Below are 12,135 nucleotides of genomic sequence, written 5' to 3' on the forward strand. Positions count from 1 at the left end.
TGTGACATTACTCCTGTCTGCTCCTCTAAACTTTCAGCCACTATCTATACTGTAGGTTATACACTGGATCATACAACTCCACTTCAATATCAATGTATCCCTTTAATTAATTGCACTTAAATATTTTTGCAACACGTTTTGCAATTTCCTTACATCATCAACTATCTGTCCATAAAACACAATGAAACTGACCATAATTTGTGCATGATGATGGATGGCTAAGTGTTATCAGTAAAACACACTGCAAGCATTTTTTAAGGATAAAAGTGATAATTTGTTCAAAAATAATTAGATAATTGTGGGTCTATTCTTTTGTTTTGCCTAACCTCCACCCCATAGTTGCAGAGAAATCTGTTTCTTGAGAAGAGCTGCAAACATCAACAAACCCATATTAGGTAATACACAGCAGAATAAACTTACTCCACGGAAAGTAAAGTAGGCTTTATTAGGTTCGTTTTTCTTATCAAACGTTATCAAACCATTGGAAAACGAGTTTCAACAGGCCATGAATAAGCTGCTCGCTGTTAAATGTACGAGATGGAGTTTGATGTGGCGAAACTGTATGACCCGACATGAGTTTAGTCATGTCAAGAATGAGGAAAGGCGTTCATGTTGCGAAGTGAACAAGCCCACAGGGAACAGAGACGGGTCGTGTCTAATCGGCTCCGTTACTCTCCAGCCATGGGAGCTTTTTCAGACAGTCTCCTGATACTGTTTCTCTCTTTGTTATCGGCATCAAACGTTTTCGGTAAGTTTTAAATTATTTCAGTTACTTTTTACAACTTTCACCTGCTAAGGCGACCTGTGTTTTTTTTCCTGCCCGACAAGTGGGGCACCTTTTGAAGGTACCACCCACAGATAGACTTTAAACTGTTTATGTGCTGATGGTTTTCGATGTCATGTCCTCAGACTGAACACAGAATAATTGACTGTAAGTTGAATTGAATGCAGCACCGCTGTTGGTTTTAATTGCGCTGCTCTGCTGGAGCTTTCGCCACCTTTCCTTATAAGGGAGTGAAAAGAGTCGGGATGTGAGGACCAGGACTCCTCCACAGGCTGCCTGGTCTCCGCAGCAATAATCATTATTATAATTAATTATTAACAACAACAGGGAATACACACTCGTCTCCCTATATATATCTGCCAATGCGGGTTTACTTGTCCTTAATTGACTCAAAAGCTACCTAAATAAATAAAACACAATGACAGATTTTCTATAAGGACTATACAGCATAACCATGAAGTACTGTATCTGAAAAAATAGGCCTATGTTTGGGGTTAATTAGTAAACTACAGGAGCCATTGTTCATTTTAAATAGATATGTCTAGACTCAGGCAGTTATTCAAGTGTCTATTAAAGTGTATTGTTCTTATACAGTATATTCTGTCAGATAAAGAAGGTTAACAGTGGGGACTGAGCTTCTCTGTTCTCCAGTGAGCCACACCCAAAGGCCATGCTAGATAACAGATATAAAAGCATTTGGCAATATTTTTTGACTTACATAGAATTGAAATGTTTGTGCAATATCCTGACATGGTCAAATGACTCACAAATTAGACTTCAACATCCATCACTTCTTGTGAAAGACTTAATTTGAAGGATCTAGTGTCTGTGTTTGTGGTTGAAAAGAGCTGCCTGTCACTGCCGATTTAAGTGTGGTCAGCAGTGTTATCTATGACATACATGTACTGAGGAAGAAAAGTGACATATATGTGACATATGGTTGACAGTTATTAAGGAAGTGTACTCACTTACATCCAAACACTACAAAGAATACATTTATATACATTTATACTTTTAACTCAACTGAATTTATTTCACCCCTTATTTTACTTGGTACATTGCAGATACAAACTTTAAATATAAACAACAAATACATGATGATTATGAATAAACATAAGGTTTCTTCACAAGCTGCAATGTTAAAATAATGTACTCTTTAATGAATCAATAATAATAACCAATAAACAATTGTCTGAAATATACCATTCTGCATAATGAATACTTTCACTTTGTGTACATTTTATTGTTAGGATTATTCTTTTGTACTTTATATAACAGTGAGTAGCCTACTTTTTATTAAACTGATTTTGCGTTACATTTATATTGTGCTGGCTATTACAGGTTCCAACATCTGCACCTCACAAGGAGTCACCACATGTCAACATTGCTTGGCTGTTCATCCTACGTGTGCCTGGTGCTCTCAGGAGGTAAAAACACCAGACGCACACTTTCATAATTGCTCCTCCCTCCTATAGCTCTGTGCAGCAAGTTAGTACAGGAAACTTGGTTTTCACCAGCATTCTTCTTTTTGTCATTTTCTTATGTTTGTTCTTCAACATGCTTACACGTTGTAGCGATAGGGAAATGGATGTATATCCTATGGACTTTTCAAAACGGGATATAACTGTGCCTGCTTTTAGGTGGATACATCAGTATTCTCTCCTAAATGCAAACCTAGAAAGCTTTTTCTTTAATGGATTTTCTTGAACACAATGATACTTTATATAGGAGTATGGCAAGGGAGGATCCGGGGCGTCCCGCTGCGACCTGAAGGCCAATCTGCTGAAAGGGGGCTGCAGTACAGATGATCTGGAGTTTCCCTCCAGCACCCTGAATATTCAGAAGGACACACCGCTCAGCGACAAGGCCTCTGGCACTGCTGATGATGTCACACAGATAAGGCCTCAGAAAATCCATATTGCACTAAGACCAGGTACTTTCACCCAACGTCTGCCTACAACCAGTTGCTAAAAATCATTCATGACCAGATATACACATTGGTGACTAGACACCAACGACCATTACTATTGTTCTGGATGCAATATTAGCCTGCATTTTCAGAACTGTTTAACCTACGAATGTCCATCTGTAAATGAATTACTCATCCTGTGTTACCTTGAATTTGTTGTTGTTGTTCTTGCATTCCTCCATGTAGTATGTAAGAAGAGTATGGCTGTATATATGAGACTCGAATTATACTGTATTTCTTACTTGAAAAACAAAACGTGGTGTAAGGACAGACAATTGATCTCATCCAGTCTATCATTCCCTCCTCCATCTCTGCGGCCCTCTGCTCTTCCCCTCTCAGGAGACTCCCAGCATTTCACAGTGTCAGTGAAACAGGTAGAGGATTACCCACTGGACCTCTACTATCTGATGGATCTTTCGTATTCAATGAAGAATGACTTGGTTCGCCTTCGCACCTTGGGCAATGAGCTTGCCGTGACCATGGGCCGCACCACCAGCAACCTGCGCATGGGGTTTGGAGCCTTTGTGGACAAGACCATCTTCCCTTACATGCACACCCATCCTCCAGAGGCATTGGCAAACCCTTGCTTTCCGCACGCCACTTGCGTGGCTCAATTCGGATTCAAGAATGTGCTGTCACTGACAGAGAAGGTGGCTCGCTTCACTGAGGAGGTTAAGAAACAGCAGGTTTCTAAAAATAGAGACGCTCCGGAGGGTGGATTTGATGCCATCATGCAGGCTGTGGCGTGCAAGGTATGAACATGTAGTGACATACACAAGCTTGCTGACGTGCAAAACCCGAGAATCTGCATTACGCATATTAGTCTTTCTCTTACTTGTCATATCATTTCTCTGTTCATTATCATTAGGAAAGGATTGGCTGGCGCCCAGATGCCTCGCACCTTTTGGTGTTCACCACTGATGCCGTTACTCACATCGCTCTGGATGGACGTATAGCAGGAATTGTCCAGCCCAATGATGGCCTATGCCACCTTGATCAGGACAATGTTTACAACAAAACTGCTGTGCTGGTAAAGAGCGATTATTCAGCACATTAGCAGCATTTCACTTTGGTTTTAATAGTTAACACAGTTGTTGGACAGAACCTACTTCCCTTTTATTATTTTCTTCATGGGTCTTTCAGGACTATCCCTCCTTGGCACAGATGACAGAGAAAATGTCTCAAAACAACATTAAATTAGTTTTTGCCGTGACCAGCACAGTGGTGCCACTTTACAAGGTAAACAAACTGCACTGCTTGTGCCACACACATTTCCTTAAGCTATTGGCATTAAAACACAATAGTTGGTCATCATCTTGCTGTTTTTTTTTGTGTTCCCAGGAGTACAGTAACCTTATTCCAGGCTCAACTGTGGGATTGCTGTCGGATGACTCTGGGAATGTTATTCAGCTCATTTCAGATGCTTATGCGGTAAGGATTTCCGCAAAATTGTGTTTCTTAAAAATTCATGCAATATAATTCATCTGTAAAAAATGTATACATTTTCTCTGTCTAACCTCATAACTTTGTGTTGAGCAGAGAATTAGCTCTAACGTGGAACTGGAGTTAGTGGGAGTTCCAGATGAGTTGAATCTGTCCTTCAATGCCACTTGTCTAAATGGAGAGGTCATCCTTGGACTCAAGTCCTGCTCCGGCCTCAAAATTGGAGACACAGTACGTATCTGTTGAGATGTTGACATGCACATTTATAGACACAGTCACAGATACATTTCCTCCTCAGGTGTCATTCAATGTGGAGGCTCAGTTACGTGGCTGCCCGAAGGAGAAGAGCCGCACTTTTACTATCAAACCTCGAGGCTTTAGGGATTCCCTGGAGGTAACCGTGGACTTTTCCTGTGGTTGCGCCTGTGAGGCGGAGGCCCAAGCCGACAGCCCCCTCTGCAGCGACGGCAACGGGACCTACGAGTGTGGCGTGTGTCAGTGTCATAAGGGCCGCCTGGGCCCAACCTGCCAGTGCTCAGTGGAGGACTACAGTCCGTCTGACGATGCCAACTGCAACCCAAAGCCTGGGAGCCCAATCTGCAGCGGGAGAGGCGACTGTTTGTGTGGACAGTGCTCCTGCCATGACAATGAGTTCGGCCAGGTGTGGGGCAAATTCTGCGAATGTGACGACTTTAACTGCCTGCGCTTCAAAGGGGCACTGTGCTCCGGTGAGTAGATGCACTCCTTTAGGTCATCAACATTGTTTGTACTTTTTGCATCTTTGCCAATATGACATCTTGCTGAAAAACATAATCATAAGAGGAAGCACTTCTGATTCTGACAGATATGACATACAACAGGGGCGCCATGATCCCGACCGCACGCACATACTTCTTCATTACATCTGTACTTAGTACTCGATACACTAGAAAAGTGAACTCAGTAGATTTCGGATTGCGGCCAGCTGTCTATAATGACCACCTATTTAATGTTTCATTAAATAACACAACTCAACCCCTAATCGTTTTTACTTGCAAATCTCACACAATGGATAGATCGAGAGCCTCTAATGTTTTGAACATGTTTTTCTGTTCATGTTCAGGTGGATTTCGTCATAACTGTAAGCACCCAGACTAACCAGCATTTCTATCCATTAAATAAGGCAGTGGCAGAAATCTCAAAACATTGACAGATGAAATATAAACTGCATGGCTAGATATTTTTTAAATAAGTTCTTTCTTCTTTTTTGTTTTCTAAGGAAGCAAACTCATTATCATACTCTTCCCAGGAAAGATAATATCGCTCTTCCCCTTCCCTTTCCCCTGTTTTACGGCCCAATCTGACCTTTCTGGATCCTACTCTGGTTGTTTCAAGTCGTTTTTAGTCTGTAAACACACCTTAGTTAGTTTTCTGATACTTAGATTGACAAATACAGAAAACACAGCCTTTTCTGTGCTAATGTTTAAATACTAATACAGTCTCTGTTTTGCTTGTAAAGGACTTGTAAATAATTGCATAATTTAGCTGCCAAGCATAAAGAGTATGCTTACAAATTGAACAATCCTCAGTCAGGTCTGTCAACTTGTTTGAACTTGGTTTGATTTATGTTCTTACCACTTGCAGCAGTGCGCCATGATGTGCTATCACTCCCTCCCACAGTTACTCAATCACAGTGATGAAACATCAATAGGCTTGGCCATTGTTTTTTTTTTAATGTAACTGCAGTTTGGGTGGGTATTGTAAGGAGGAGGCTGAGGAAAAGCAAAATAGGAATTTAATTTGTATTTATTAAGCAAGGAGGGTCTATTTAAAATCTGCATTTTCTCCCTAACTCTCCATTACGGGAAGAGTAGGAACGATGATGTTTTAGCTAAAAGTCAGGATATCTCAACCACTGCTATATTGATTCTGCACAGCACCAAATGTAGAAAATTGCAATACTAAATCCATGGAGTGTGCTTTTTACATACAGTAGTTTTACATTAATGGATTCCGGTTTCTAGTAAACTATTAGAAGTTGGGCGCAGACGCTCACCCAACTTGCCCTCCCACACCTCCACAAACAAATCCATTTCTTGTGTAAGTCAGTCCACAGAGCTCAATTGGGGCCGTAACATTGTTCGACATGTCTCAGTAGACTCATGACGGTGTTGTCTTTAAAGAGTGAGCGTCCCTCCCTCAGCCCCAGCTCAATTGGAGCTACTGCGACCCAGGGCACAGAAAAAGCTCCAGCTCTGGGATATTCCCGTTGGCTGTGTATTTCCTCCTGTGCTGAGGGGCTGAGGGACCGGTGCAGGAGCAGGAGTCAGCAAGCACTGCCGCAGGGCCCATAAATATGAGGAAGAGAACACAGGAAAGTTTGCATTCCACTGCTGACAATTGGCCCAACCCCTTTTCTCTCCAGCATGTCTCTCCCCACTTCATTTATTATGTTCCCTCTCTTCTTCCAACCGTGATCTGTTTTGCTGTTCTGTCTTCATTCCTGTTTTTTTCCTTTTATCATGGCCCCTATGTTTACCTTCTCTTAAGCCAAGGCAGTTTATTAATGGGCAGAATTCCTGTGCAGTCTCACAGAGTATGATGTAAACCCTAAAAGTCCATTTTTTGTGTGTGAATCACCTTTCAAACTAATAGGAACAAGACAACAACGCAGTCTTGTAAGGTTTAAGTGCTATACACGGCAAACAATATTAATTGTAACATTGACAATATAGTTTCCACAGTTTTTCAACAGGTTTAGGTTATCTTCTTAACAGAGAAAGAAAGATTACTAAGTGATTGTTTTGCTAACAATATGCAAGACTGTTAAACATTAACTGTGAACACATCTTATTATCACAGCTATAAACACAATGTAAAAGAGAAGCCATTATTGACAGGGTGGAGACTGGGGAATTGTTTCCTAGAGTTTTAAGGGGGGTGATGTGTTTTGGACTCTGGAATTACCGACCCTTGGACCCTCTGTGATATTTCATGACCAGTTACTCCCCCATTCTGATCCAGCTGGGGTGTGACTCATTCACTTTGCTCTTAGTCACCCAGTGTCAAATCCTGTTTGGTTTCCTACAGAGAACGCTGTAGTCTGCAGGGCTCTGCTTTCCTTTCTTAAGTAGCTTAATCTCTCTGTCTCTCTGTAATCCAGGGAGAAAAACTATTTTCTGTCCGCAAATTGTTGCATCAATGTGACACCAATTGTGTGTGTGTGTGTGTGTGTGTGTGTGTGTGTGTGTGTGTGTGTGTGTGTGTGTGTGTGTGTGTGTGTGTGTGTGTGTGTGTGTGTGTGTGTGTGTGTGTGTGTGAATATATAATTCCCAAGTTATTCCATTAGTCACCATCAATCCACTACTTCTGCCATCAGATGTTGATTGTTTGTTTAAAATGGATCAGGTTTTTTTTTACAAAACCAATTGATCAATAACTAATTCAATCACGTTAAGCAACTTATGACAAAAGATTAAACAGATGGTACATAAGTACAAATCACACATAGTGATGCATAACACCTAACAGTAGGAATAACAAAATCTAAAAACACATCCACAGATACACTGTCTTGCCCAAGCATGCAAAGTGATGGGCAATTATGTCATTTGTATTTCGCAGTTTTGTTTGCGAGTCCCCACCCATGTGGACAATATACCTGGAAAAATGTTTTTGATTAATACGCAATGTTGATGTGAGATGTTCAAATTGTACAAATTAAATATTAAAGAATATATTTTAAAGGACTCTTATAGCTTCAACTACATCATCTTTTTGCTTTTTCCAGATCATGGGAAGTGTGGCTGTGGCATCTGTCAGTGTGATGCTGGATGGAAAGGAGAAAACTGTAACTGCTCCACACAAATAGACACCTGCATGTCCAGGATTGGCATGCTGTGCAGTGGCCGGGGTTACTGTGAGTGTGGGGTTTGTCAATGCACTCAGCCAGGCGCCTACGGAGACACCTGTGAAAAGTGCCCCACCTGTCCTGATTCCTGTACTTTAAAAAAGTAATTATATTTCTTCATGTTTTAACAAACAAGACACATTAGGGAAGGGAGAAATGAACAGAGAAAAAAAATTCTTAATTACACAGAGTTCCTCCTTGTTAGTATACATTTAAAAAAAACTCTGTAAGACAGAACAAATAGTTGATAATTAGTCATATTTTACTTAAATTATTAGAAGTCCTCCTCGGAAGACTCCTAATAAGTATACAAACTATCATGGAAAAATGTCCAGTAACTGTTGAAATGTATATTGCAAACTACTGACTTTGCCATCCTCAACCACTGCCACTAGCAAAGAAATAATCCTTCATAACAGATTTTGAGACTAACATGGCTGGATTTACTCTGCAGTGCAACATCAATCCATCATGATCTTCCCACATTCCAAGATGATAACAAACTACTCCCTCACACATTTTTAACAAATTCAGGTGTGGTTTCATGCCGTGTTAGAGAAAGTACTCTTATATTGACCTCAAACTCAAACTAGTAACTTTAGTTATCATATAAATGTCGTGTATTCTTAGATGTTACTGGTAGTTTGTCCATCCCTTCCATACCAAACTGAAGCATGCACGGCTACTAAAGAGCATAAACAGTATACACACTTAGTACTGTACAACATTTACTAAATGGGACTCTGCTTACAGGAAGTGTGTTGAGTGTCAGCACTTCGAGAGAGGACAGTACACTGAAGACAACAGCTGCAGTAGAATCTGCAAAGATGAAATTAAAGTAGTGGAAGAACTGGGTGAGTTTTCTATTCTATTCCATCTCTAAACTCTTAACTTCACACTGGGATATTAATTACTCGTGCTAATTCTCACCGCTGTGTACTTGCTGCACATCACATGAGAAAAATTCCCCTGGAAGTAGCTAAAGGGTTCAATTTTGGTCAAAAATGATAATGCACTGATATGTATTATATGTTTTTAAAGATCACTTGATTTGCCTTAACATATTTGTCATACCTTATATCTTCCTTATCCCCTTTCTGCTGCAGTTTTCCATGAGAGCAATGCAGCAGCAGTGAATTGCTCGTACAAAGATGAAGACGACTGTGTTGTGCACTTCCAGTATTACGAAGATGAAACTGGCAAATCCATTCTGTTTGTGATAAAAGAGCCAGGTAATTATACGTTGTTTGCACATGAGAGACATTTAAATTGTCAGAACTTTGCATAAACATTTAAACACACTGTTAGGGTAGAAGAGTGTGTTTGTAAATGTCATTTCAGCCTGTGTCTGACCGGCAACAGCAAATGGGAAACAGTGTGTGTAACCAGTAATCTTGTTTTTTAAAAAACATACTTAATGACCAGCTAACCACAGGTACACCCTGCCACACCATAGGCATCCACACATTTAGTAATAATATACTCTATATTTTGCAATGGAGTGTTTCACATTGGACTTGATTGCTTAACTTCTCAATTGAGCTCCACTTCTTAACCAACATCATGGGAACCAGGAGGAAATTATCTCCGTTTCACCCTCTGCCTCCCCCTCCTGTCTGCCGTCTCTCAGAGTGTCCTCAGGGTCCAGACATCTTGGTGGTGCTCATGGCGGTGGCCGGAGCTATTTTGCTACTGGGCATCGTGGGCCTGCTCATCTGGAAGCTGCTGGTCACCATTCACGACCACGGAGAGTATGCCAAGTTTGAGGAAGAGAGATCCAAAGCCAAATGGGATACGGTGAGAAAAAAACTGTTTAAAGTAACAGAATATGGCTGCCTTCTAAAGGGGAAAGCCTAAACTGACATCTGTGTATGAATGATTTAAACAGCAATGCCTTTGTTTTGATTTCCTAGGCTAACAATCCCTTGTATAAAGGAGCCACATCCACCTTCACCAATGTAGCGTACCGAGGCACTTAACGATTCAATGCAATGAGGAAAACTCAGGGGTCAACGACAGAGATGGAATGTAGTAGCAGAGAAATGGGAAGATCCTACACTGTATCTGAAAAGTAGTTCATGCTGTAAACAACATGGTGTGTTATTGTACATATTGTAAAAATACTTAAAACTGGTAATGTCAGAGATGCTGGCCTGATTTTAGGTTTCCTGTTTTGGCCATATGTCATGCAGTTTTCTGCAGAACTGTACATACAGTCGTTAAGCATTGTGGTCTTTTTACAAAGCTTTTCTATTGTTGCGTTTATTATACAAACTGGTTTTAACAAGCGTGAAGCACTCTTTGGAGTCTCCATTAACTGCAAAAAGAGATACAATTCCCCCGGCTTCTAGGCTGACTTGGTTTACAGTGACGTTTGTGATGTATATTGTTTTTTTAATGGGTATCAGCAATGGTTTCTGCATCATCCTCTTATTTGTGTATATTGGGCTTTTTTATTTTTCATTTATTTCTTCATTAATTGCTGAATTGTAAACTATTTACATTTTTCCACTGACCAGCTCTATTTTAAACTGCAATGCCATGTTGTTTATTTGTGTATATAAGCATACTTATATTGCACAACAAATATATAATGGCAACAATATCCTCCATATTAAAGAAGATTGTACAATGTGATGTGTATTTAGGTTGTACAGCTCTGATCCTCTCTGGGACATGACCTGCAAGATTGCTGCATAGTTGTTTGTGTTTTTTGTTGCACTTTTTAAGAATGTCTGGGGTATTGCTCTAGTTTGTTACACAGATGGAAGGTATAAAGATGAACTATACTTGACAACTTGTGTATGATCCCTAACATTTTGATTTCTTTAAACAAATGTCGAAGCTACTTATTACCTTTATTGAGTTCTGACTTACAGTACAACATCCTTAACCACAACATTCTTATGTTTCAGATGCTTCAGGAAGACACAGAAAGCTATTTAAAATTGTAACATAAATTAGAAAGAGATATATTCTTATACATTTTCAAAGTATGTCTTTTTAATTCCCAGTTGACATAGGAATAACACAAGAAACAATTAAGGATTGGTTAGCTACATTTTTATATTCAATTCATGCAAGTTCACTAGATGCAGGTTCACTATGATGTGGGTGTTATATTAATAACATGAATTTCAGAGTGCAGAGGCAAAATGTCCTGTGGTCACAGCTGTGAACATACAATCTAGTAATAGAATATTTCCTGTAACATGGCACACATCATTAAGATTAGACTGTTATTCCCCTTCCTGCTCTTGTGAGTGTCTGGCCTTCAATCTGATATTGTTGCCACAAAATGTAGCACTTCCCCTCACATCAATCAACAATATCTCTGTCACCATATCCTGTCCATCACACTGGCCTGATGAGTCCAGCTAATCTGTGCTCCATCAAGTTGTTTTTATACAGTTTTTTGGAAATAAAACGGTACATCACAATTGTCTTTATTAATTTCGCTATTAGCTGACGTTAACCTTTTAGTACAATCAATGGACAGGACATGTTGTTGAATCTGCTTGGCTGTTTAACTGTGCTCCATGCCAGTTGTATAGTAAATGTGTATTAATTCTCATAGGCAATATCAAAGTGTTTATAGTAAATTACCTGTTGCCTTACGGATAACTAAGGTTTCTCTGTATAACATTTTGGCTCATTGGTATGTGTTATCTCTGCTGTCGGCAGTACATCATTAGAAGTCTAAATTATGAGTGCTAGGAGGTGGTCTCTGTCAATCTAATACCAGGATGTCCTGCTTAGGACATGTAATAACTCACCCAAGATGATGACTACCTCCTGACTTGAAATGTCGCACAACAACCAGGTCAACTAATCTTTCCTCTCAATCAAATAATGCCAAAAGCTAGGCCAAAGATAAAAAGAAAATTAATGGCTAATATACAAGGGTAGAACCTGTCTGTTCCTGAAACAGAAAACTGATACATGAACAAAAATGTGTTTCGATCAACTGTTTAGTTTATACCCTGCACAAATGTGGCGAGACATGGGACATTGTAGTTTTCTTTTTGCTTGTTTCTTCTTTGTTAGAAC

The 12,135-nt window shown here is 39.9% G+C and overlaps 1 protein-coding gene across 1 annotated transcript; it reads left to right on the forward strand.

The window, feature by feature from the left end:
• Positions 1-600: 600 nt before the first annotated feature.
• Positions 601-11,525, forward strand: itgb3a (integrin beta 3a). Its single transcript, XM_034088980.1, has 14 exons — positions 601-748; positions 2,126-2,211; positions 2,513-2,717; positions 3,093-3,505; positions 3,622-3,783; positions 3,897-3,992; positions 4,095-4,184; positions 4,293-4,427; positions 4,495-4,924; positions 7,966-8,188; positions 8,839-8,939; positions 9,192-9,317; positions 9,716-9,882; positions 9,999-11,525. Exons 1-14 carry the CDS (start codon positions 610-612, stop codon positions 10,062-10,064), a joined length of 2,439 nt encoding a protein of 812 aa, XP_033944871.1. The 5' UTR covers positions 601-609; the 3' UTR covers positions 10,065-11,525.
• The last annotated feature ends 610 nt before the right edge of the window (positions 11,526-12,135 follow it).

The sequence above is a fragment of the Pseudochaenichthys georgianus genome, chromosome 8 (genome assembly GCF_902827115.2).
Source record: "Pseudochaenichthys georgianus chromosome 8, fPseGeo1.2, whole genome shotgun sequence".
In the NCBI taxonomy this organism is placed as follows: Eukaryota; Metazoa; Chordata; class Actinopteri; order Perciformes; family Channichthyidae; genus Pseudochaenichthys; species Pseudochaenichthys georgianus.